A 27,979-nucleotide genomic window follows, 5' to 3' on the forward strand; every position below is an offset into this window, starting at 1 on the left:
TTGGTTCAATTTAAGATGTGTTCAATCCAGTTATGATAACTGTTTGGGTCAAATGTTGAAAGAAACTAGTGAGGATGAATCTTGATATTAGGGCATCATTTGAGTGAGTGCGGCATCAAAGAACTTTGCTAAAATGGAAGCCGGTTAATATCAAGGAGCATACCTGGCTAGATTTAGCACCAAGCATAAAGACTGGTGTTGAAGGCCAATTATTTAAACTTAATTGAAATGCTTAATTTGAAAACTTGAGAATAAGCAGCAGTAGTCATAGAAATTTCTTGCATTCTCTAATTTCTAGTGATCTACAATGATGCACGTTGAAATATTTTTAATTCTAGTTATTAGGAATCCTGGCTCATTGCAGTATTTGTGCATTAATTAACATCATATTTTAAATGACATGTCAGTACAGCTAGATATTGAAGGCGTGTATACATCAATTCCTACTTGCACCGTGCCAAAGTTCCAAACAATAAAAAATAGGTTAGATTTATTCAAATTCCTGTTGTCATTTCATTAAAAACATTCACGATGGCAAGTTTTGTCAATCTTAGAGGTTCTTTGCTGTGTGTAGAAATTTAAGGGATATCTACTTTAGTTGTAATATTGTGAGGTCATCTAATGCTGCACTGAAGTATTCCATGGTACATACACAGTATCAATAAAATGGTTTGTGTGGCCATGACATTGTGTGATGTCATGAGAAATGCCATATAAATTTAAATATTTGATGTGTCAAGAAATTTGCCTTGAATTGTGCATAATTGCATCCATGCATGTTAAAATAATATGAGGAAGAATAGATATGACATAAATATAATATAATATGGCCAGCATAGAATTCAAAATGGAAAGCTCTGCTGCAGTAGGAGTGAATGGCAGGCAGTGGCGAGTGGAGTGCCGCAAGGTTCGGTGTTGGGGCCGCAACCGTTTACCATATATATTAATGATTTGGAAGAGGGCATTAGCAACGCTAGCAAGTTTGCGGATGACACAAAGCTGGGTGGCAGTGTGAACTGTGAAGACGATTTTAGGAGGTTGCAGGGTGACCTGGACAGGTTGAGCGAATGGGCAGATGCAGTATAATATAGATAAATGTGAGGTTGTCCACTTTGGTGGCAAAAACAAGGGGGCAGATTATTATCTCAATGGGGTTAGGTTAGGTAAGGGGGAGGTGCAGCGAGGCCTGGGTGTCCTTGTACACCGGTCACTGAAAGTTTGATTGCAGGTACAGCAGGCAGTGAAGAAAGATAATGGAATGTTGGCTTTCATAACAAGAGGATTTCAGTAGAGGTTCTTCTACAGTGTAGGTTCACGACATTGACATTGATGGTGGGACTGTCATATGAGGAAAGATTGAAAAGACTAGGCTTGTATTCAATGGAGTTTAGAAGGATGAGGGGATACTTATAGAAACTTATAAAAGGACTGGACAAGCTAGGTACAGGAAAAATGTTCCCAATGTTGGGCGAGTCCAGAACCAGGGGCCACAGTCTTAGAATAAAGGAGAGGCCATTTAAGACTGAGGCGAGAAAAAACTTTTTCACCCAGAGGATTGTGAATTTGTGGATTTCCCTGCCACAGAGGGCAGTGGAGGCCAAATCACTGGATGGATTTAAGAGAGAGTGAGATAGAGCTCTAGGGGCTAGTGGAACCTAGGGATATGGGGAGAAGGCAGGCTTGGGTTATTGATTGGGGATGATCAGCCATGATCACAATAAATGGCGGTGCTGGCTCGAAGGGCCGAATGGCCTCCTCCTGCACCTATTTTCTATGTTTCTATGCAAGAGTGAATGGGTCGTGCAGTAAATACAATTTCTGTATTCTCCCAAGACTTTCCATGTCTGAAGAAGGGTCTTGACCGGAACGTCACCCATTCCTTCGCTCCAGAGATGCTGCCTGCCCTGCTGAGCCACTCCAGCATTTTGTGTCTACCTTCCATAAATTAACACATTGAATTAATAAATGAGCGAGTGGAAGAATGGCTAACTAGCTGACTCCAAGGCCATAAATGTAAAGGAGAGCTATTCAAAGACCCAGGAGATGGAAAAGCTTCCATGTTATAAAAGGAATATGAAAGTACTGGAGAATAGACAATAGGTGGAGTAGGCCATTTGGCCCTTCGAGCCAGCACCACCATTCAATGTAATCATGGCTGATCATCCCAAATCAGTACCCCGTTCCTGCCTTCTCCCCATATCCCCATATTCTGCTATCTTTAAGAGCCCTATCTAGCTCTCTCTTGAAGGTGACCAAAACCAAAAAGTGGAAGGATGATACTCTTTAGAAAAGTATAATCAAGCTGGTTGTTTTCATTTTGAATAAAGTATCCTGGATGGTAACCTTTTGAAAGGCATTTCAAGTTATTAAACTAAACAGCTTCCTGTTGGTGGAGGGCAGAACTAGAGCCCATCAACAGCCACCAAAACAATTAAAAATAATTTGGAAGAAACCCAATGGGAATGCGAGAATAGAACTCGCTATTATGGTGCTAATTGAGATAAATGGTCCGACGCATTAAAAGGAACGCTGGTTAAAATTTTTTTTAAAGCAGTTTAATTGGATCATGCAAAACATGAGATGGGTTGCATAGAATAATTGGGCTGAATGGCCTTTGTAGTTTATCAAAGAGAAAGCATGCATCCTTGACTAATTCTATGCAAGTTGAATTAGGGTACTTGCAGAACATGAGCTTTTGTTTCCTAGCTACAATTATCAATAGTTCAATAGTGCTTTATTTGTAACATATGCAACTACACAGTGAAATTCTTTTTTCATATGACATATATATTACTGCCATTATAGGTGGCATTTTTCAAAGTCTGATTAACAATAGTTCAGTTTATGACTGATTTACTATTGAATAGTGGTAGTCATGATGGAATTAAGCAAAAAATCTTGTCCTTTATTCCTTTAAATGGTCTGCTCCTCAGGAGCCCTTCTCTACATGAGTTAAAATAATACCTATTGTATGGAGTATTTAATATATTAGTAATGTTACTGTTATTGGACAAGAAATCCAGATATGAATTAATATTGGAAGACACTAATTTAAACTCTCTATATTGGTGGCAGTGAAATAATTTTGGATAAAAAGAATGGAAATACAAAAATGACATTTGTAAATATGACTGAAGCTGTTGGGTTGCCCTTCGCGCACACAGGGCTCCACACCAGCGTAAGCCATTCGTCTTCATGATTGCTGCAGGCTCCAGTCTGATATGGCAATGCAAGCATATCAGTTGTATCAAACTACTATTGTCAGTTAAAGTTAATGCAGGTGAAATTGAATAATTGGTATAGGCAAACATAATCATAGCTCTCAAAGAAACTGGATCAATACTTTAAAGGGAAAAAACCCACAAAGTTTATGGGGGAAATAGGAGCCAGTCTTTCAGAAATTGGGTACATTGAAAGACTGCCTCCTTACTGTTACCATTTTATGATTCTGATTAAAGGTGAAGAGACCATTATCTCAATGCAATAAAGGATAGGCAATAAATGCAAATAATTAATATTGTAATTGCCAAATAAGGTACAAGAATATTTAAATCTTGCTTACAATGACTACGTAATAAGTCAGCTAGGATGTTCTGAGCTTACTGATTTAATTGTTTACATCAAAGTCTATTTGAATAGTATGCACCAAAAGTATTTAGCTACTCCCTTTGCTGGGTGTTTGTCTTGCCTGAGACACTTTGGTTTGTCATAGACAAACTCTTCAAGAGTTGGATATAGTTCTTAAAGATAGAGGAGTCCAGGGATATGGGGAAAAGGCAGGAATGGGATACTAAGTATGGATGATCACAGTGAATGGCGTGCTGGCTCGAAGGGCCGAATGGCCAACTCTTGCACTTACTGAACTTTGGGTGAACATTAAAATATTTGTTGGCAATTAATGCAACAAAAGTTGCTGGTAATTTGGTTTTGAATGCGTTTCTAGAGCTATATGTAGCCCTTAAATAAGGCAGCTATGATCTGTATTTATTTAAAATATTGTAAGATTTGCAACCATGTCAAGCTGATTGTTTAATTGATGAAGGTGTAGCCTTGTGTTGACGCACAGGCCAGATTGTTTTTTTGTTTTCTAATTTTGGAATTGAGTATCTAGGTGGAGATCAGAATTTAACTCCACAACTTCCTTGTATGATCCTGTTGTCACCTAACACATGATGGAATACCTGGAGTTAGTAACTTTGAAACCATGTCCCTAATGAGTTTGAATTTATAATAATTAAAGTTTAAACTTGTGGTTCCTCACAACTGAAACTTAAACTACTGTTTGTCATCATGGTTGATTAAGGTTTCAGTGGAAAACTTCCAAAGGATTTGTCCAAATTAATTGTTATACAGGATCTGGGTAGGTGATTGAGATTGTATTCTTGGTATGCCAGTTTTATACTGTATTGTGTAGGAGTTGTTTCAGTGTTTAACTATCGTTAAATTAAGGCATCCAAATACCGAAAGTCCAACATACTGTGACTTGATATTTCCATTTTGACAATGGAATTATCCATGTGAATTGTTGGGTGTGATGGTTATGGGTATAGTTTTTAATAAATTTAGACAACTTCATTTGAATACTAAGCTTTATTTTGGATGTTGTATTAATAATCTGGTACTATCATGTTTGTCTAAACTTTATCACTTTGGCAAAATAAAAGTTCATTTTGGCAGAATAAATGTATGGGAATTGGAACGTGTGTTGTGTCTACATACTGGTCGTCCGGGGAATGTTTACTGTTGTGTAGTTAATGTGAATTTAGCTTATCCTCTGATTTGGCTATCAGAATTGTAAGATTTTCAACACATTGCAATGATATGGGGGCAAAATGGATAAAACATTGCTTGTATTGAGTTTGCCAGTTGTGGAGTTCATAGGGACCAGTGAAGGAAAGATTGTTGAAGTATATCGCGAGTTCATGTTTTGAAAGTTATCTTTTTCCCTCACTAATACTTAATGGTCAATACTTGCAGTTAGCCTGACTTCAACCAATGACATGGGCAAGATCAGCACTAGAAGATAGACACAAAGCTGGAGTAACTCAGCGGGTCAGGCAGCATCTTTGGAGAGACGGAATGGGTGACGTTTAGCGTCAAGACCCTTCTTCAGACAACACTAGAACAGGCCCTTAAGCTCAGTGTTTATGCTGAACATGATACCAAGAAAAACTCTTATCTGCCTGCATACAATCCATATCTCTCCATTCCCTGCATATCCATATACCATCTGCCTCAACCGTGGTCCCTGAGTGCATTGCAGGCTTCCTATACTGAGTTTTTACAATAAAACTTGCTCCACAGATCTTTAAATGTTGGCCTCTCACTTTAAAGCTATGCCCTTTAGCATTTGATGTGCCCATTCTGAGATAAAGATTTTATCTATCCATCAATGTCTCATCATTTTATATCAATTTGATACAAATTTGTGTGTGGAAGTTGTGAGGTCATGTTGCAGTTGTATAAGATATTGGTGAGGCTGCATTTAGAGTATTGAGTTCAGTTCTGGACACCATGTTATAGAAAAGATGTCAAGCTGGAAAGGGTACAGAGAAGATTTACAAGGATGTTGCCATGGCTAGAGGGTCCGAGCTCTAGTGAGAGGTTGAGTCGGCTGCGATTCTATTCCTTGGAACAGGAGGATGAGGGGTGATCTTATTGAGGTGTATAAAATCATAAAAGGCATAGATTGGGTCGATGTGCAGTCTCTTGCCCAGAGTAGGTGAATCGAGGACCAGAGGACATAGATTTAAGGTGAAGGGAAAAAGATTGAATAGGAACCTGAGGGGTAACATTTTCACACAAAGGGTGGTGGGTGTATGGAACAAGCTGCCAGAGGGGATAGTTGAGGCAGGGACTCTCAACATTTAAGAAACAGTTAGACAGGTACATGGATGGGACAGGTTTGGAGGGATATGGACCAAATGTGGGCAGGTGGGACTAGTGTAGCTGGAACATGTTGGATGGTGTGGTCAAGTTTGGCCAAAGTGCCTGTTTTAACACTATCACTCCGTGACTATATGGTATGAAGCTGCAGAGTTCATTCACGTTGAAGTTGAATGTTTGATGTTTATTTAGCAATTTGGAAAGTTTTAAAATTGTATAAATTAATCGTTGTAAGAAAATCTATGATTTTTGTAATCTGTAGATCCCAAGAGAGGTCTTCATAAAATCATGGTTTATAGTCAGTTTAGAAAGGTAGTTAATCTATCACTTCCAAAAACAACAAATACTTTCTCATGATTAAAATTGTAGATGTGCTCGCTAATTTTTGGTGTACATCTTAATAAATCAAAAAAAATGTTATGCATGTATTAATCAAAGATCTTATTGTAGATAAGACCGTGGTTAGTTTGCAGTGTAATACTAGCAGTATTATAAGACAAACTTTGCAATAGGTTTTGCCATTAGGTCACCATATTGAGAAATGTTTCTAGATAAATCTGATTGAGATGCAGATGTTTCAGCAGAATACTTTTTTTCAGTCCTTTTGTCAATTTTCTTCATGAAATCACTAGATGGCATAAGACATGTACCATAAAATCAAAATTCATGGTCATTGCAAAACTTTGCATTCTTTCCATTCATATTCATTGCCAACTCTTGAGTCGTGTGGAAATATGATTTTGTTTCAAAGCAAAATATTGCAGATGTTAAAAATGTGATGGAACTATTCAGCCAGTTAGGTATCATCTGCAGTGAACATTCACCAGAGCTGGGTGTAGTTGGGGGAGAGGTGAGCATGATTTGAGTGGTAAAAGGAAAATGTAAGGGAAGTTTTTGTACTATGAAATTCCTGAAAGATTAATTGCTCAAATGTAGGACCAAATGTGTATTGGGACATGTGGAGAAAGAAACCTGGAGTAAAAGAGGAATAAAATTGCTATATGAAATATGTTGATTTATTGCTATATCAAGGTGGTGGTAAAGTGTCGAAGAGACCCTTAAATGCAGGGAGATCAAAAAGATGAGAGAAGGGTACAGAATTAATATGTCGAGCAACTGGAAGTTGTGTAGTACACTTATGGACTAAAGGGGTTCTGGCAAGTGATCAATCTACTTCGTTATCCTTAATGTAGAGATGAATATTGTGGAAAAAAAACAAAGACAATATAGTAAATGTAAAATGTTGCTTTTAAATTGCCTTTTCAGATGGAAAATGTTTGAGAAAGGGGGAAATTAGGGAGTAGAGTGTCATTGCTTGCAAGGGAAGATGGTTTTATAACAGAAATGTTGACGGGGTCTATTCAAGAAGCTGGTTTGGTTAGAGGGATCTGCTTGTAATTCAGGAAATGTGAAATGTAGGGAACAAAGCAATCAAAGGCTCCATCCACTGATTGCAGAAGAGGGAAGATCATAAAAAGCACCAAATTCCCCTCTTATGCTGCGTAGCAGGGTAATGTGGGTGCATACAAAATCTCTATTTCAGTTGTTGGGTTTATAATGGTTTCAGCTTAATCTCCAAATGAAAAGTTGAGTCTATCAGGAGATGGGCAATTGACCCATATCTTGAGTCAAATGACTCACAGCTGCTGGGTTGACACCGTCTGTAAGAACTACATTAACAAACAAATCCTATGCACTTGATTCCTTTCTACTGTGGTGGACGGAGTACCTATTTATATACGCATTCACAAAAATGATTGAAGTTCTTTCACCCAACCAGCCTCCACGTTAATCAGAAAATATTTGTTTTCTCTTCCAGTATTCAAAAGGAACTATATGTTTGAAAACAATGTGGTCTTTTCCTCTGGGTTGGGGAATCAAGAACAAGAGGGAGTAGGTTTGAGGTGAGAGGGGAAAGATTTAACAGGAACCTGAGGGGTAGTTTTTACCCAGGTTAGTATGTATAATGGAACGAGCTGCCGGATGCAAGTACAATAATACAATAATGACAATTAAGACAGATTTGGGCAGGATAAGAAAGACTGGGAGGAAAATGGATCAAATGTGGACAAACAGGATTAGCTAAGATGAGCGCTTTGTTGTTGATCTAGTTTGTCCGAAAGGGCTATTTCCAAGCTTTATATTTTAATCTATCACAGCAGGTTCAACTCCAATTACACATTGCAACTGCAGCCCCACCTTCTATTCCCTGCCCGAGTCCACATTTGCCAATTGAAACAGTACACTGTATTTGCTATTATTTGATTTCTTATGATGCTGAGCAAATGGAAACTGGGTGACTGCTTAGCATGTTCTTGTTGAAAAGACTTGATGTCTCTTTCTGAGTACCTTCCTGAGTACTCATTTTCTATTTGCAGCAACCCTTAATCAGATAATCTTAAATTGGTGAAGATGTTTCAAGAAGAATTTGAAATTGTTTTTGATTCCTTCCTCTGACCTGGCAATCTCTAGCTATGTCAACATTTGGAGTAGAGTGTCTGCTTTGAGAATAGGTGCTCTTTTTGGTCTTTAGCATGAGAACAATGTGGCATACTCGGATAGCTAAGTGTAATTAAAGCACTGAATTTTGGTTTGTCAGCCTGCGAGGGGGACTATGCTTGCTTTCTTGTCTCCGGACGCAGAAATTAGAGGCAACAGCATTGGTGGTACATTTTCAGTTCTTTGAAGTGCCTGTTGTTAGTAGTCCATCCCTCCAAAGTGCACAGATGGGCAGGGATCACTGCTGCCTAGTAGATCATGAGGTGTGTACTTTAGTTCTTTCTCCACAAAGGCCAAATGCTTTGTGTTTTTTCCTCGCGTGTGTGTATTTATATAAGCTTTTCTATAATTGTTTTTGAAACTGTTATCTATTGGTTGATTTGGAATTTAAAATATTAGTTTTTCTATGCCATGGCTATCCAAAATAGTTTTGATCTGCATTTTACTTTTCCACGTTCATCCATTCTAATGCAATGCTGTGGTGGTTCAGAAATGTCATTCTGCCTCATGTGTTGTGCTAAAAGAAAACTTGGGTATAATGCAAAATGTGATGGCATAGTAAATTCATCTTAGATGTCTTGTTAGTACTTCGATCGTGCAACTCGGAACTTCAGTCTCAGTATAATTTTACCCAGATGCTTCCTTAGTTCAAAAGTAGGTCTATAAACTTTAAAACTTTAAGGGAAAGAAGTTTTTAAGCTTGTGTTGGGGCAGAAATTGAACTTCCACAGTATGATGAGTCAATAATGAAGTGACATCATAAAGCATCTTTAATTTTCTTGGGTTGAAGAAAACTAATGGATGATGATGCAACTGTAGTAGGCTTGCAGATAGCAGAATGTTGTCCCAATGGCTATTGAGGCGAGAGTAAGAATGGTGAATATAATTTCATTATGTTCTAGTAATTGGGCAAAAGTAGTAAAATGTGAACTTTAAAAGTCTGCATCAAGTTTGTAAACAACAAATCTTGGTTACTTGGCATTTGCTTTGCAGCTTTATCTGTTGCATTTGGATAATTCATTGATCCTTTGCTTGTTTCATACGTCGTTTCTGAAAATGATGGAAAACACAATTGCAATCTTAACTGGCATCCTTTCTGCTTTCATTTTTGATATTTTGTTAGAAAAGAAAGGGTGACAAATCCTAGCAATATGTTCAGCAGAATTACGCTATTTGGTCCATAAAATGTCTACTCTGCCATTCTACTCCATGGCTGATCTATCTTTCCCTCTCAACCCAACTCTCCTGCCTTCTCCCCACAACCCCTGACACCCATACTAATCAAGAATCTATCAATTTCCACCTTTAAAATATTTATTGGCCTCCACAGCCTTCTGTAACAAGAATTACACAGATTCACCACCCTCTGACTAAAGAAATTCCTCCATCTCCTTTCTAAAGGTATGTCCTTTAAATCTGAAGCAGTATCTTCTGGTCCTAGATTCTCCCACAAGTGGAAAAATCCTCTTCACATCCACTCTTATCTAGACCTTTCTCTATTCGGTAAGCTTCAATGAGGTCCCCCACCCCCTCATCCTTCTAAACTCCAGTAACTACAGGCCCAGTGCTGTCAAACTCTCAATATATGTTACTCCAATCATCCCTACGATCATTCTTTTAAAATATGACTGCGGCAGTTGTACATGGGATATAAATGGTTGTTGGAGATACCAGTTGTTCTTTGTTAACTTAATTCCTGTTTGCTACTTTAGTATATCGTTTGTACCTGTTTTGTGAAGTATTTCATCATATTACTTGTACATTCTACATTTATGCATTTAATTAGGAATATGTGTTGAATAGAATTTTGCATTGCGCAAAGAATGTTTTAAAACTGCTACATGGTAAATGCCATTTGCTGAGATATTGGCTTTAATTTCTCAAACTTAACTTTGTACATTGAGGTACTTGTTTATCATTGTTCTCAATTGTGAGTGCCTGCAAAAAAAAAAAAATAGTTCATGCAGAACCAGAAGCTATCAATTGTTTGATGCCCAATGTCTTTGGACTTCAGCACATTGTAATGAGCTTGAAGCTGGGCATCCACATATTTATTGTCTGCTCTTCCACAGATAAGGTGTGCTCTTGACTTGAGCAGTGAAATACAAGTTCCTAGATGGACTTAATTGGCGTCAGCCTCCAACCATGTGTGTATAAGGTTGTTGGGTGGTATTGGGAGGGGAAATCATTTTAACTATCTAAATCTATTGGAGATATTTTGTTAAAATAGTTCATAAAAAGCTTTTACAATGATGTGTATTCCAGGAGCACAGTTCCTCCTTTATACACAGGCTAAAGGGCCTGTCCCATTTGCGTGTCCTTGGCACGCAAATTACGCAACCTCGTGGTCGCGTTGAGGCGCATGGGCGTCGTATGGCCGCGCGGGGCCGGTTCCACTGGGAAGTGCTGAGGGGTATGTAGTTGTGCGCGACATCGCACGGGGTTCTGAACTTTTTGTAGCGAACAAAATCTTTGCACGCAAACGGCCTGTCACGTAATTGATGACCAAAGTGGGACAGGCCTAAGACCCTAGCGCGACGCAACGTCTCACCTCCAACAGCAGCAGAAGCAGGCAAACGATCGCTGAGCTCGGCCTGGGCTCACGGCTGTTGCGGTCAGGATCCGCCCCCACTTCTACTCCCAGAGTGGGGCCAAGAAAATTGAAGATGGACACAAAATGCAGGAGTAACTCAGCGGGACTGGCGGCATCTCTGGAGAGAAGCAATGGGTGATGTTTCGGGTCAAGACACTTCTTTTCAGACTGAAGGCCATGTCACACCTCACCTTCCAACATCAGGAGGCTTGGTATAATTCACGCCAGGGCTGAAGGGATAAATTGAGCACTGTTCAGCCCGTTAACTGGAGCCATCAAATTTTGAATATGCATATGCAATTTTCTTGGATGTCACAAATTATTCCAAAATAAAATGTAGCAATGTTACATTCAGTTATTATAGGTTGAAACATTCTGAAACAAATATATATCATCTTACTTTGATGACCTGAAATTAAAGCATATAATTAGTTAATTACCTAATTGTAGCTAATTACCAAAGTGACCGTTGTGACAGAAATAGTAATAAACACCCAAACTGCCTTGAAAATTCAAAAATGTGATTTTCTCAAGATCAGAACTTTAATATTATTGTATAATATGCTGTAAGTCCATAACAGATAGGTAAATAAATTACAATTTCCAGCAATAGACCCAGTCTGTATGGAGAAGATCAGTTGCTAGCTTGGCGTAATCAGTAGCATCATCGTACTCGGATTGTAACCAATAAGCAACTCTGTACGCCTTGTTTTTCCTCAACTTTTCAATTTTGGCATTGTAAACTAGAAGTTTTTGCTCTTCAAACCACACATGACATGCCTTTCTGCCCACTACTTTCACATTAAGAATGTCCTGTAGATTCTATTTCTTAAGAAAAGGATAATTTAAAAAAATAGCGTAAGTATCCATAAAACAAACTAATCCCATTCACAGGAATTCTCAATATAACATGATTTTTAAAACATCACTGTCATGAATTTATATGCCAGATGGAAGGAATTTAATGTTTAATTCCCATAAATTAATCCAGAAAAATCCTCAAAATAATCAAAATTATTATTTTTTGCACAATACATGTGACTTAAACTGTTGTGAATAGTGAGTTTAAAATTTAATGACCATGGAGAGAGAATAACACAAAATATAGACAATTTGGACGGCTTATGACTTGATTGTCCAAAACAAAGGGCATTTTAATCATGCTTCTGGAACACGATCGATTGGAACGTTGCATTTGCGGCGAATTTGAACCCCATATCGGCAGGAAAAACACTGCCAGTTCGTATGGGGCCCAAATCACATTTTCACAACGTAAAATTAGATTGCAAAGCCATCCCAAGAAGCAAGATTATATGTAAAATAGACGACTTAACCTTTGTTTTGCGTTCTGCGTCCGTCACGTTGAGGGCGTTCGACATTGCTTTTTATTTTAATCCAAATATTAAAATATTAAATTGTCCAGCTAATTTTTTTTTAAATGTAGTGGGAACGGAAGTCTGATCGATTTTTCATCAGCAGCCCGAGGAAGTCCGCCTCAGACAGGCAGTACAAAACAGAATTTTAATTCCCCCCCCCAAGGCGCCAAAGTCGCGCACACGGCTAGTAGCGGAACTGCAGCGCCGCTGAAGGTAAGTATTGTAACATTGCTACAAAATGTAGTGCCAGAAATGTTTGTGACATCAATTGGAAAAAGAGCTTCAGTTTTAGACTGGTTGCCTTTGATATTTGGAGATTGTTAGTTTTTATTTAAAAATACTCCTTTTACCTTTCCCAGTTCTATAATAAAGGGAACCAAATTTGTTACCATTGTTTTAGGATGTTTACCATTCATCACAGATAATATGTAAGTAGGCTCAAAATGCTGTAGTAACTCAGCGGGTGGACAGGCAGCATCTCTGGAGAGAAGGAATGGGTGATGTTTTGGGTTGAGACCCTTCAGATTGATGTCAGGAGAAACTAATAATAATATATGTATTTTTTAATTACATTTGTTTCATTGCCTGGAGAAGTCTGTGCAGTGGTAGAATCAATACTTTGCTATAGCTCTGGTGAATGTTCCAATTAGATGTTTCTTTTAAAAAAGGCTAAATGCCCAAAGAAAAATGACACATTTTGGCATAATCATGTAAAAAAGAATGGTAGGTAAAACAAGTAAAGGCTCAAAAGGTGGATGTTTGTGTTACAGTTTTATTGTGGTTGTGTGTTCTTTATTATTGTACTGCTGCTGACAACCCAAATTTCCACCGACCCTGGTTGTGTGGTAATAAATTATATCTAATTGTATCTAAATAACAGGACAAGTTGGCATTCTGGTGTTGAGTCTCTCACTCTGGTTCATTTGAATTAAAACTGTTTGGTCTTAGTCGGTCCTTAAGCACCATTTTAAGGTTTGTCATATCAATTTTGGGCAAAATAATATCTAGCCTTTTGAGCTCAAGAACATAAGAATTAGAAGCTTGAGTTGCCATTTGCTTATGTTTTACCTGAGTGCCACTATCATTCTATAAGACCACATGCCTAGATTTTTTTTATCATCTAAAAACAGTGCAGTCTTGAGTGTACCAAAGCAATGACTGGCATCAGCCATCCAGTAGAGAAATCCATTGTCCTCTGGTTGAAAAAAAATATTTGTTCTGCATTGGCTTTCATTGCCTGAGAAAATTATTTGTTGTTTGGGGGAAAATGGCTTTTTATTTCTGAATTAAAGGAAATGTGCCAAATTGGATAAGGAATTGCAAATGGGAGTAACTATTAGTAAGTATTGCTTCTAGCCTTCAAGTTGGAATATTGCTCTTTCAAACAGTGTTTTAAATCTGGTCCCAATGTGTAGACAACATTTTAATGAAATCAACATTATAGCAGAGGCTTTCAAATGTAAATCGACAGATTGAGGCATCACTAATGACTGGCTGGCAATGTGTATACTTCATGAAACTTTAAAGAATGCAGTAAAAAAAAGAACTTGCCCATTCATATGACATGCTAATGCCAGATATATTCTTACATATTACCTGGTCTATCCTTGAGTTTTATTTCATTTCCATCTGCATCCAAACCTCTCCTGATGTTACGCATCTCATAATTGGCTGAGCGATGTTGGTGAATTTCTAAATTGGCGAAGTAATCTTCTTTATTGACCAGCACAAAATAACTTGGTGAATCTTGATTGTTGTAGCTGCCATTATTGTGTTAGTCTTGTTTGCTCTGATATCTATTGAAGAGGTCAAAGAAATTTGCTGATTGCGAGTTTGATCCCATGAACTTAAGCAATAGGGATGTTTTTTCTATAGAAAGGAGCTGGCGCAATACCTATACCTCATCCCCACTGAACGTGGTCAGGCATTGAGTAATACATGCTGCTAATCTGAAATCCATTCATTGTATGCACTTTGATTAGACTCTCAGAATTATGTCTTATGGCATGGAAACAGGTCCTTCGACCCAATGCTCCAGCATTTTATCTATTTAGGAAATCTCTTATTGTCATTTAGAGTAAAATTTAACTAATTTAATTTACAGGTACAGTTGAGACAGCTATGTTGTATATTTTACAAAGTATCAAATGTAAACCAATTTCAATTAGTGGAGAATTGGTGATTAAGTCTTAGTTTGACAATGTACTTCTGGTTTCATAGAAACATAGAAAATAGGTGCAGGAGTAGGCCATTCGGCCCTTCGAGCCTGCACCCACATTCAATATGATCATGGCTGATCATCCAACTCGGTATCCTGTACCTGCCCTCTCTCCATACCCCCTGATCCATTTAGCCACAAGGGCCACATCTAGCTCCCTCATAAATATAGCTCTTAAATCCCTCTCAAATCTCTTGCTACCTGTAGATTTTGGAGTGTATGAAGGACTAGTTGGACTCTGTAACATTCTGAATATATATCTCATGGTGATCATTTTGAATAAAACTTATAGGTTACAAATACACTGGCACCATGCATTGCAGAGGTTGCTCTTGTATTCCAAGTTCAGACAGAGAAAACTTTGTCACCTCATGATTTTGATATTTATGTTGGATATTTACTAGACCAAGTGCGGACCTGTTGGGGCCCCGTCCCCCAACAAAAGATTCCACCACTGATGCATAGCCCCCAACTGCGCAGGCAAAGCTGAGGGGTTCCCGTTGTGATGCCAGAGAACCTTGTTGTGACGCGAATCACGGCAACCCTTCCCAACTGCACCTCGCCATCCCTCTTCCTATCCCTATCCTCCTCCATTTCCCCTCGTCCCCAGCACTCCCTCCCCTCCTTCACCCTCCCTCTTCTTTCCCCTCTCCTCCCTCCCTTACCTCTCCTTTTCCCCCACCCATAGTCACTACCTCCCTCCTCTCCCTCTATATCCCTGCACCCTCACCTCTCCCACTTCCCCCTCTCTCCCCTACCTACCCCCCTCCTCCCTCTCTATCCTCCTGCTCTACCACTCCTCACCTCCCCCCTATCTCACCCCCACAATGGAAGTCACGATTACAAAAAAAAAGAAATGTAAATGAGATCCGGGATCCCATTGTGACATTGAACGCTGCTGATGGGCAGGGCGAGTGGAAAATTGGTTTGATAAGTGATTTTTGTAAAGTTTAAACTATAACTTGTAAAATATAACATCAATCCAAACAAAACTTTTCTTTTATATGCCAGGGCAATGGTGAGTAAGGTGGGCCGAAAATTGTATAGCTATCGTGTGCAGTTTTGGCGGGGTTTTGGAATATTGTACGCATGCATACATACAAACAAACCAGATGAGAATTTTAGTAATATAGATATAGATAGATAAGGGCCTTGGCTACGAAAGACATAGTATTAAAAAAATCTAATGAGGATATGATCCTTTTGGCAAAAAATGTGAGGATTTCAAATTCCTTGGCCTACTTGGTGCTCTGCTTTGGTTACCCTGCAGTCATATTTCTGTAATGGCCATTAGATCATACTAATTTACAACTTGACGTATGCTGTTAATTGTTTCAAGATTTCAGTTGCATTTTCTATTGTCTTTAAATTTGTACTTGTTGCATTTTTCCATACTTTGACTGTGTGTTGGACGCCTTTGTTTCTGCTGCTTGTTTATTTTGCTGACTGCATTTCTAGCTCGCAGCCTTTTTTCTGATTTCTGGGGTTTCCATCTTTGAGCCCTCACAAAAAGCTCCAGCAAACCCTGCCCTCACGCATATTGGTCCTGATCCAGTATCCTGCCAACCCCATAAATGATCCTTGAATCTAAGCACTTACATTTGCACCCTTTCCAGCTGTGAGTTTGTTTATTCTGGTCTCTAATTTCTGGGCTTGACATTGGGTGGCACAAGAAATAGTCATCTTTGAAGTTTGCTTTTTATATTCCCTGGCATCCTAAATCTGCTTCCAGGACCTTGTCCTTCCTCCTATCCATGTCCTTTGATACCAGTGTGGACCCTGACTTCTGGTTCTTGATCCTATCCTTGGGTATTCTGCAGTCATTCAGTGATGTCCTGTAATTCTAGCATCAGGACTAGACTATACTATCATGTCTAATGCCATAGAAACACCGGTCTGTCTCCCTATTAATTGAGCCATTGATTTCTCACAAATCCCCCACCTCCCAATGACGTACTCTTAGCTTTTTCAATGCCTCTGTGGAATCCTGTCCTTGCCAGTTATTGAATGAAAGCAATCCAGGACTGCAGCTGTTTCTAGTCCACCTGACAGTTCCAGTTTAACCTGCCATGTGACCATTTCCCAAAATGTACTATCCACAAAGTCCTCAGGCATATCAATGCGCTCAGTAACTCCAGCTGCTCTTCAGCTCTGAAACCTGGAGTTCAGATAATGGATGATTCCTGTATATATGTCCAAGTCATGAACTGTCCATGATTTCCCATGTGCGCAGATGTACTTTCCATTCAACTGAGCTACTTTTTAAAGTGTTCTTCGGCTAGAACACCTAATGTTGATGTTTCGAAATTGCAAAGTAGCAGCCTGCCTTCTACCAACATTACTTTTGACCTGTGATATCACACTTTCACATTCATGCTGAGTCACTTCTCCTCTGCCCTATCCCTCTGAAGTTCTGCTTACTAAAGTGCACAATCTGCAAACCACTATGTTCTCACACAGTATTTCGGAAATATGTAGTTTGATGCCTTCCAGTGCGATTTAAATCTGGTCCTTTTCCATAAGAATGTGCCAGATAATAGATGACGACAGCCGTATTTTCCAGCATTGCACTTGGAACTTGTGTGTTCAATGTCAATGCGGATTAGTCCTAGTTAGTCATCTGGGTGGCTGCTTTCTCTGTTTGCATTTTTATTGAAATTCTTAAAATGGATTTAATGCACTAATTCAGGATTTAAAAGTGGTTAGCAAGTTGGAGGCGGGAAAGATAATTTTAGATATTATCCAAATATCTATTCTTCAACTGGCTTGGAAGATGAGTGAGCTGATAATTCAATGAAGCTTGATTTCTTGTCTGTCTTTTCAAAACATGTTCTTCACCTGTGGATGAGCTACTGTGTCAGAAGGAATTTGTGTTTAGCTGAGAATTTGTTCACCAGCTGTCCTTTTAGAGTTTTATGTCTATCGGAGCTCGCATCTATCACCTGCAGATTTGTATGCTTTTACTGTTGAGATTATGTCCATAAATTGAGGTAGAACTTCTTTATGCTGGAGGAAATGTGAGATGAGACCTTGGATGGATTTGAAAACAAGGAGATAACTTCATAAATCAGTTACTTAACCAATTAACATGGGAGTGATGAATGAATTGTATGATGCAATCTAATACATGTACTGCAGTTATTTGGAACTTTTGCTTACAGGATTTTCTGATTTTATCACTGCTTTATTACCTTAAAATATTTCTGTATTAACATGTTTCAAGAAGTATTCATGATTTAAAGTTTAGCTCTAAAAATAGTATTATAAATTGACATTAATCTTTTTTTTGCTTCCGTCTGTTAAGAACCCAATGGGTATCTTGGATTTAAATACCTGATTTATGCTAGAATTTCTCTTTCTGTAATCGTGCTAAAATATTTCATGTAAAACATTCTTTTGAAAAGACTTGCGTTGGTTGAACTTGCTGTGTGACCTAGAGTTTCTGACAATGAGTCTTGACCATCTGTGTAGACTCATCTAAATCTAAAGTTGTTGGCTTTGACAAGAAGAATGATGAAACAGATCATTTAAATGGAAGAAGATTGCTGCAGCAGAAGAGATTTGGTGTGACCTTGTTCATGAAATATAATAATCATACAGGTGCCATCACCTATTCTTTTTCTCCAGCGATGTTGTCTGACCTGCTGAGTTAGTCCAGCTTTTTGTGTCCAACCTCAGTTTAAACTAGCATCTGCAGTTCCTTCTTACACGTAGTGAAGAAGGCACATGGACTGACTTGTTCAAGAGATTTGGAGTATAAACATTGGATAGTTTTACAACAATTATATCGGATCTGCCAGAATTTTTGCAATTTTAAGAAATACTATTATAATTACTATTATTGAAAATTGAAGGCAATTCCAAGAAGATTTACTGAGATGATCTTGGGTAGGGATGGGTATAGAAGGGAATGGAAAAAGTATTTGTAACAAAATTGATCTGAAAGCATTAATGGAAATATCAAGAAAGCAATGTGGTTGAATTTCAAACAGAGCTGGATTTATGTTTTGCTATTTTGGGGAGGGATTAGGGAAAATGGATGCGGTGGGTGTGGTTTTTCATAACTTGTATTTCAGTTTATTGTGGTTTATTGTGAAATAGTGACGGAACAAATGTTTAAGTGAAACTAGACTAATTTGGCATGCAATACACACGATATTTACGTATTCTATAACTTGAGTTATTGTGTCATATTTGTAATGTTGTATTGCGTAGTATCTGAAATATTAAGGAATTGTAGGGATACCATATTATACTTTCCTCCTGAGGGATTTGGAGGTGTTTTCAACTATGACATTCCATACTGTAATAATGCAGTGTAATTGTTTTGTGGGGATATCTTTTATTAAGTAATGGTTAAATGATACTGTAGGATGCAACCATTCAATAATACAAGATAGTAGCAATTTTCTAAATACGATATTAGATTACTCGGCTAATTTCTATGCTGCAAATATGCAATTCTGTGGCAGAAATGCAATGACTAATCTGGGGAAAAATTGACCTTATTGGCCATCTTTGTTTGGCGAGTTCATGCCCAGGAACATACATTAAGATTGTTCATAACTAACCCACTGGATCATTGTGCAAAAAGCCAAATGTTGGAGTAACTCGCAGGTCACGTAGCATCTGCAGAGCTGCCAAGTAGTACGGATTTTCCGTATTTTGTATGAAAATGCGATCAGAATACGGATGTACGGATTTGCTTTGTAAAATACAGATTTTTAAAAAATCAGCCCGACTTCTTGTTTAATCTTAAAAAATGCAAGGATATAAAAAGTCATACTGTACCTCTAAAAATTATAGCAGATTAAATCTATTAGTATTATACATTTCAAGATCTGCTGATTATTTTTGTAAGCTTTGTTTTGCCTGTCCTGCACCAGGTTTAAACAGCGCTGTCAGTTTATCGGTATGGGTTCTTAATTATAGCACTACCAGCTGGAGCGCTATTGCTTTTACACATAGCGCAATGGGCTTTACACATAGGGCTATGGCCACAGCTCTGTGGGTCACAGACTGTTAGGGGAGGGAGAGAGGCAGTGGGAGGGAAGGAATAAGTGAGGGAGGGAGAAAAAGGAGAGAGTGTGGGAAGGAAAGAGGGTGGGAGGGCGGAAAGAGGATGGAGGGAGAGAGCGAGGGTGGGAGAGGGAGTGTTCCAAAATGGCTTTCACATCATCAGGGTGCTAAAAGCAGGAAGCAGCCGTTCAAACAGCAGTATTCAAAAAGATGGCAATGAATGCAGTCAAATAAGGTGCGTAGAAGACGTCAATTGGTAGCAAAGTTATGCATTCTTAAACTCTTACATGGGTATGACCGCACATTAAAAATAACACTTTTTTCAGCAAAATGGCACCGTGTAAAAATACTAATTTCCTTAGCAAAATACTGATTCTCAGGTACTAGAATACTGAAATGTTCTGCATCTGTGGAAACAAGTGGTCAGATTACCTTTTTCAAGATTGGAGTGGAGGAAATGGCCGGTAGAGAGATGAGGGGAAGGAACCGGGAAAGTGATGGGTGAATATAGGTGAGGGGATTGATTGGTATAATTAAATTAATGAGATGATATGTTGAGTAGATAAAAGGTGAAATCTGAGAAGAAAGGAGCGTGTTGAGTTCAGTATAGAAACGGAGGGATGATGGGCAGAATGAGCTAATGATGAACCTGAGATAGGGAAGAGTGATGAGTGGGTGGAGCAAGGGCAAGAAACTGGGTGACGATACAGAGGTAGTGGAAATACAGGTGTGTTCAGGCTTATTATAGAAATGTGCCATAGGCATCTGGCTATTTTTTGTTATTGGATACATGTGATTAGCAAGGTGATTTGTCATATATTAAAAAAAATTGAAATTCAATATGTATTTTTGTGAACATTTTCAGATAATAAATTGGATAGTGTGAAACGGGATTAATGATAATTTACTGGTTCCATTCTGGTCGTATTACTTTGAGGTTAAAATTAAATTAATGTTTATGAAAATGCTGGTTGTGGCATTTGGTTGATGAGGGCAGCATGTCCTTTGCACCAGACTCCTTAACTACTGGATGGGAGCACACATCAGTCTTGCAGCCTTAAACATTGCAACTCTGGCTAAACTTTGTGCAACTTCATCTTTAATGCTAAAGATGAGCAGGCACAAGGATTAAGCATTCCGTCATGATCTTGTCTTGTACAGCAGTGGGTGATGCCAGGGATATCTTCTGGTTCCCAAGCTAATCATAATTCATTTCTGAGAAATAATGATCATACTGGATTAAGGGTATATCCCATCTAACCATTCTTCAGTCATGAAGTGCATTAAATTTGACAGATAATGCCGTGTGTGGCAATATTGGAACAACCGGAAAGTTGTTGCCACAAGGCTTCCTCAGGCATGGTGCATGGTATATCACACGAGTGTCAGTGTAGATTTATTGTACTCAAATCATTGCAGTGGTATTTGAATCCACGACATGTGACTTGGTTAAGAGGGCTGCAATCTGAGCCGCAGCTGAGAATGTTTGTGTTGCTGCCAATAGTGTTATGCTTGGAGGGGAGGATCCTTAGACCAAAATAGAATGAACCATCCTGCCCTTAACCACCTGTAATGTTATTTGAATAGTTACATAGCTCTAACAAAAATGTTTGCCTATTAAAGACAGGCCATTTTGCTCCATAACCAGAAGGAGTAAACATCTGTCTTAAATTTGTTTTTATTTAATTGCTATTGTGACTTCTTGAATTTATCTTGGTTTACTTGAAAAGATTATTCAAGTGGTGGCCAATTGTTTTCTTTAGTTTGGTTTAGAGATACGGTGTGGAAACGGGTCCTTGGGCCCACTGAATCCAAGATGACCTGCGATCCCCACACACTAACACTATCCTGCACACACGGGACAATTTACAATTTTACCAAGCCAATTAGCCGACAAGCCTGTATGTTTTTGGAATATGTGAGCTCCTGGAGAAAACCGACAAAGGCCACACGGAGAACGTACAAACTCTGTAAATAGCGTCAATAGTCGGGTGAGAACCCGGGTCTCTGGTGGCACTAAGGCAGCAACTCTGCCGCTGCACCACCATGCCACCCCGTTCTTCATGGATGTTTCAAAGAAAAATATACAGATATAAGCTGTGTGTCCTAAAATGTGCATGACAATGCTTTAAGTTGTGAATTGATAATGCAGATGCAAACAGGTAAGAGAAGTGTACTTTGTAGGGGATGATTTGATAGCATCTCAACAAGAAATTTAATGTAGAAACAGAGAACTTGAACTTGTTATCCTCTGATTGCAAGAACGGCCATCAGTTCTGTGTCATGGCTATTTCTGGTACTCATTCTTTGACTGAGGTACAGGACAAAATTAAAGCCACATTCTTAAATAATAGTCCAGCAAATGTGTTTGAAATGTGAAACATTTCTTTTGCGGATTGAGCATTCGGGTTGTTTTAAAATACTGTCAATACTATTGGTAGAATCATTAATCCCTAAGTTAAATTGATGTCCATTCCGGCAGCTGAATGAAAGTCCTGTTTAATAGAGCATGTTTGTGTAAGATACTGTTATTGATGGTCTGAGTACAGTAACAATTAAGGAAGTTTTCTTGGGTAAACAAAGTGGGCCGGAACAAGATTTGACTGTCTGGGTAGAGGTTCATATAATTTGTTAACGCTATCTGAGCCCAAAATTATCATTTGGTTGTAAATATCTCATCTGTTCCATTTCGGGTCTTGTCATCAGAAGTATTTCTTTAGATTAAAAAAATTGATTTATGATGAACTGCAGTTCAGCAATGAATCTGAGAAATGCAGGTTTTTACTATGCAAGGTCTTTTGTATTTGACTAGCTCTACTGTATTGTAACAATAACAGTATTTGTGTACAGAATGTACACTTGCAATGAAGAAATGCGAAATTATTCTTGATTTTGTTGGCTCCTTTCTCATTTCAATGTGGTATGCTGTGCTTGACATGGAATAGCAGTTGCTGCTTACCACAACACTTCAGTAAATGTGTTTGCTACATTTTAAGTTGGAGAAAAGTTGAAAATACAACTAAAATAGTGCTGGAAATACTCTTGCAATAAGAGCATCTGCTGAGAGAGGAATGAATAGTGTACCGTCACATCTTTATTTGGTAAGAATACAGTGCTGGAATAACTCAGCAGGTCAGACAGCATTTCTGGAGAACATGGATAGGGGACAATTCAGGTCTGGACCTTTCTTCAGACCTTAGTCTTTTGTTGGAACTAGAAACAGTTGGAAATCAATTGCATTTTGAGTTGCAGAGGTTGGAGAGAATCACGGGACTGTCTGAGATTGTTTGAAGATTCAGAGATGAGCTGAAATTGTAGGAAGCTGCTGGCTGATAGAGGCTGGTGAAGACTTTGTCATTGGAGGTATAAATAATAAATTAATTAGGACAGAGGAAAGGAAGAAAAATGTTGGAACTGATGGGTACAGAATACTACACTTAGTGGAGAATTGTAGAAAAAAATACTGGAAATACTCAGCAAGTCAGTCAACATCTGTGGAGAGGAGGAAACCTGTGTAAACATGTATGTTTCCAATTTTTGACTCGTTCTGCTGAAAAGTCAGCTATATGAAATAATCTTTGTTTCCACGGTTGACGACTGACCTGGTTTTATTTTTGGCATTCTGTTTACTTCAGATTTCCAGCATGTGCAGCTTAAAAAAACAAACAAAAAAAAAATGTTTCGAAAACACAACCACACTACAAATCTAATAACTAGCATAACTAATAAATCTAGCCCATTTAAAGATTTGGTTTAGCACATTCAACTTGTTGAGCAGCCTGACTGACTTTTAAAGGGACAGATTTATTTGCATGAAGATGCGCGGGCGGTCCCTATGTTATGCAAAGGTTCAGTTCTGGAGTACTTTCCGTAAGCTTATTTCTCCATAAATCAGAAATGTCCGTTTTCAAAAGCTACCCATATCGTATCACTCCTCATACACTTGCTAAAATCTCATTTCATCAGTTAGTCTGCTGAACACTACCCCCAATTCAATGAATCTATACTAAATCCAGTCATTAATCAGCAACGGGAAATGCATTTCACTTATTGTTCTAGTTTTCTTGAAAAATATTTATAAAGTGTCTTCATCTGTAATTTGGGCCACAGCTACATGCAGTATGTTTGTACACGGTGAACTCAAATTAGTTTGTTATTCACTGTATCTATTCCTGCTGGCCTAGACTGTCAAAATAGTTATATCCTCACAGCCTTGGGTATTACAGTGCCTGCATAATGTTTGGGATAAAGACCCATCATTTATTTATTTGCCTCTGTACTCTACAATTTAAGATTTGTAATAGGAAAAAAAATCACGTGATAAAAGTGCACCATATCAGATTTTATTGAAGGGTATTTTTATACATTTTGTTTTCACCATGTAGAAATTACAGCTGGGTTTATGCAGTGCCCCCATTTCAGGGCACCATAATGTTTGGGACACGTGGCTTCATAGGTGTTTGTAATTGCTCAGGTATGTTTAATTGCCTCCTTAATGCAGATATAAGAGAGCTCTCAGCACCTAGTCTTTCCTCCAGTCCTTCCATCACTGTTGGAAACTTTTATTGGTGTTTATCAACATGAGGACTAAAGTTGTGCCAATTAAAGTCAAGGAAGCCATTATGAGACTGAGAAACAAAAATAAAACTGTTCGAGACATCAGCCAAACAGGCTTACCAAGATCAACTGTTTGGAACATCATTAAAGGCCTAAGGGGGAAAAAGTTGTTCGGCAGGGACTTGTAGGGCCAAGATGGCCTGTTTCCGTGCTGTAATTGTTATATGGTTATTAAGAAAAAAGTGAGCACTGGTGAGCTTACTAATCTCAAAGGGACTGGCAGGCCAAGGAAGACTCTACAGATGATGACAGAAGAATTCCCTCTGTAATAAAGAAGAATTGCCAAACCCCTGTCTGAGTAGTCTGGTGTGGATTTGTCAATGACCACTGTCTGCAGAAGACTTCATGAACAGAAATACAGAGGCTACACTGCAAGATGCAAACCACTGGTTAGCCGCAAAAATAGGATGTCCAAGTTACAGTTTGCCAAGAAATACTTAAAAGAGCAACCACAGTTCTGGAAAAAGATCTTGTAGACAGATGAGACGAAGATTAACTTATGTCCGAGTGATGGCAAGAGCAACGTATGGAGGAGAGAAGGAACTGCCCAGGATCCAAAGCATACCACCTCATCTGTGAAACATGGTGGTGGGGGTGTTATGGCCTATGCGTGTATGGCTGCTGAAGGCACTGGCTCACTTATCTTCATTGATGATACAACTGCTGATGGTAGTAGCATAATGAATTCGGAAGTGTATAGACCCATCCTATCTGTTCAAGTTCAAACAAATGCCTCAAAACTCATTGGCTGGCGATTCATTCCACAGCAAGACAATGATCCCAAACATACTGCTAAAGCAACAAAGGAATTTTTCAAAGCTTAAAAAAATGGTCAATTCTTGAGTGGCCAAGTCAATCACCTGATCTGAACCTGATTGAGCATGCCTTTTTTATGCTGAAGAGAAAACTGAAGGGAACTAGCCCCCAAAACAAGCATAAGCTAAAGATGGCTGCAATACAGGCCTGGCTGGGCATCACCAGAGAAGACACCCAGCAACTCGTGATGTCCATGAATCGCAGACTTCATGCAGTCATTGTATGCAAAGGATATGCACCAAAATACTAAACGTGACTCCTTTCACTTACATGACATTGCTGTCCCAAACATTATTGTGCCCTGAAATTGATTAGATTTTGCGGCATTTGATTCTGCCAGGCAAGAATGTTGGAGTTAAGCCATGGTGAGCTTGAGCTCATTGTTTATTTTCCCCACATTGCTTTTTATGGGGAGAAGGCAGGAAACGGGATACTGATTGGGGATGATCAGCCGTAATCACATTGAATGGCGGTGCTGGCTCGAAGGGCCAAATGGCCTACACTATTGTCTAATTCACGTGGTTCACAGAAAAATTAAGTGGGTTGTAGAGTTATAGGAGGAAAACTGAAGTCGGTCGGGTTAACCTGCCTGTGTGGCCCAACCAAAATCCTGTGAGTGCCGCATTATTGTAACTCTTATCGGCTATTGGCTCTTTCAATAGAATGCTCTTGGAGAGTGCAAATTCACGTATTTGGTTTAAGGACATAAAATATGGTGTATGAACCCATGTTGGTGCTTTAAAAAAAAAAAAAAAAAAGTATCTGGGGCGGTTATTTTTCATTAATCATAATCACACTGGTTAACTCGTATAAAGATTAATTCAGATTAGTATAAAATGTCAAGCCATAAACTGATTAATTTTATTGCTATGTAAATAAGGCAACATTATTTTATATTTCTGTTCTGATTTTCAAAATCTCTGTTTCAGTGAATGATAGTGTCTAGAAAGGGTATGTCCCTTAAGGAGAGAGGTGCCAATGTCCAACCGGCCTAATTACAATACAGGGGGGTCACTGCGACGTTCACAGAGGAACACTGCCGGGGCCCAGCCACAAGACGAAGCAGCAGGAGGAAGGCAAGTAAAATATGGAGAGTTAAACATCTTTATTTGCTGTATTGCATGTGAATACTCTTGACAGTCCTGTGGTGAGATGAAAATTCTATCAGCCTGGCACGTGTGGTCCTTTTTAACTCTTATAGAATGGGCAGTATTTCACTGACCTGTCGCATTATATATCAGTTTGGCAGTGTCAGCATAACGCTTTCAGTGTTAATGAAACGGTGAATGGTAAGATCATGTATTTATTCATTATATGCAATGGACATAAATGGGAACAATTATTTAAAAAAAATAAAATAAAATTCAGTTATTCTATGTAAACCAGACCATGATGATGCATAACCATGGTGCGAAGCATACAGAGGCAATGGCCAAGAAAGCAAACCTTAAGCCATCCAAGGACGTAGAAGAAGTTTGGCATATTCAACAACGTCCACAGATGCGCTACAGAAAGCATTTTATTGGGAAACATCACAGCATGGTTTGGGAGCTACTCTATTGAAGACCACAAGAAATTGCCGAGAATCGAGGACGCAGCCCTGACCATCACACAAAACAACCTACTTTGCATTGACTTCATTTACACTTCATGCTGCCTTGGCAAGGCCATCGGCCTAATCAAGGATGAGTCTCACCCCAGTCACTCCCTCTTCTCCCCTCTCCATTCAGGCAAGAGGTACAGAAGTGCGAGTAGGCACACCTCCAGATTTGGGTACAGTTTCTTCCAAGCTGTAGAAGGTCTCTTCCATAGCAACTGAACCATCCTATTAACTAAGAGAGAGAGAGATCCTGATTTACTATCTAATTCATTGGAGACCCTTGGACTATCTTTAATCAGACTTTGCAGGACTTTATCTTGCACTAAACATTATTCCCTTTATCATGCATCTACACTGTGGATGGCTCAATTGTAATCATGTATAGTCTTTCCGCTGACTGGTTAGCACGCAACAACAGCTTTAAGGGCATGTCACACTTAGGCGATTAGTACACTGCCTCGGTATTCGTGACACTAAACTAATCTAAACAAAAAGAGTGCAAGTAATTATTTGATGGTGAGGTAGAGTTGTGGTTAGGGTTGTGCATAGTGGTTCAAGAACATTTTTTCTTATGGGAAGAGCTTGTTCTTGAAACTAGGTATGTTTTCTGGCTCCTGGACCGCCTGCTTGATAATAGCAGTGAGGGCGAGTATCACCAGTGCCGTGTGGGTCTTTAATGATACTAGCTGCACCCTTGAAGTGCTTCCTTTAGATCCCTTTGGAGTGGGCAATGAGAACTGGGTAACAATGCCCACTACTTTCTGCAGCCTCCTTCTTTCCTGAGCATTTGAATTACTGAACCAGGCCTTGTTGCAACCAGTCAGTATGCTCTGCTCCATACACGGATAGATGTTCGATAGTGTAGCTAAATCTCCAACATCTGAGAAAATAAACACAATTGGTAAGCTTTCTTTGTGATTGCATCTGTGTGCTAGACCCAGGGCATATCATTGGTTTGCCACCGCCAACTAAATTATTATTCTCTATTTTGTACTCTTGATTTGTTACTCATTGTTTATCCAACAATGGTATTAGTGAATTTAAAGACTGCATTTGTGCTGCATTTGGTACACAGTCATTGGTATAACAAGAATAGAGCAGGGGATTGAGTATGCTAACCTAAAGTGGTCAGTGAGGAGTTAGTGTTGTTGCCAATCCATACTGACTTAGGTCTACAGATGAGAAAGTCGAAGATCCAGTTGCAGTGGGATGAGCAGAGACCCAATTCCCTAAGTTGATGATAAGTTGAGAAGGGATGATGTTGAACGCTGGGAGGTAGTTGATGAACAACAGACTGACGTACGTTTTCCTGTTATCCAAGTTGGCTAGCGCAGAGGGGAGAGTCAGTGAGACCA

The 27,979-nt window shown here is 38.9% G+C and overlaps 1 protein-coding gene across 1 annotated transcript in view; it reads left to right on the forward strand.

The window, feature by feature from the left end:
• trip12 (thyroid hormone receptor interactor 12) overlaps positions 1–27,979 on the forward strand; it is a 118,546-nt gene that overhangs the window by 4,447 nt on the left and 86,120 nt on the right. The window contains exon 3 of the mRNA XM_055646499.1: positions 25,954–26,100. Coding sequence (XP_055502474.1) covers positions 26,003–26,100 — 98 coding nt within the window. The 5' untranslated portion in view covers positions 25,954–26,002. The remainder of the gene's footprint in view (positions 1–25,953; positions 26,101–27,979) is intronic.

Source organism: Leucoraja erinacea, chromosome 14, assembly GCF_028641065.1.
Source record: "Leucoraja erinacea ecotype New England chromosome 14, Leri_hhj_1, whole genome shotgun sequence".
NCBI classification, from domain to species: domain Eukaryota; kingdom Metazoa; phylum Chordata; class Chondrichthyes; order Rajiformes; family Rajidae; genus Leucoraja; species Leucoraja erinaceus.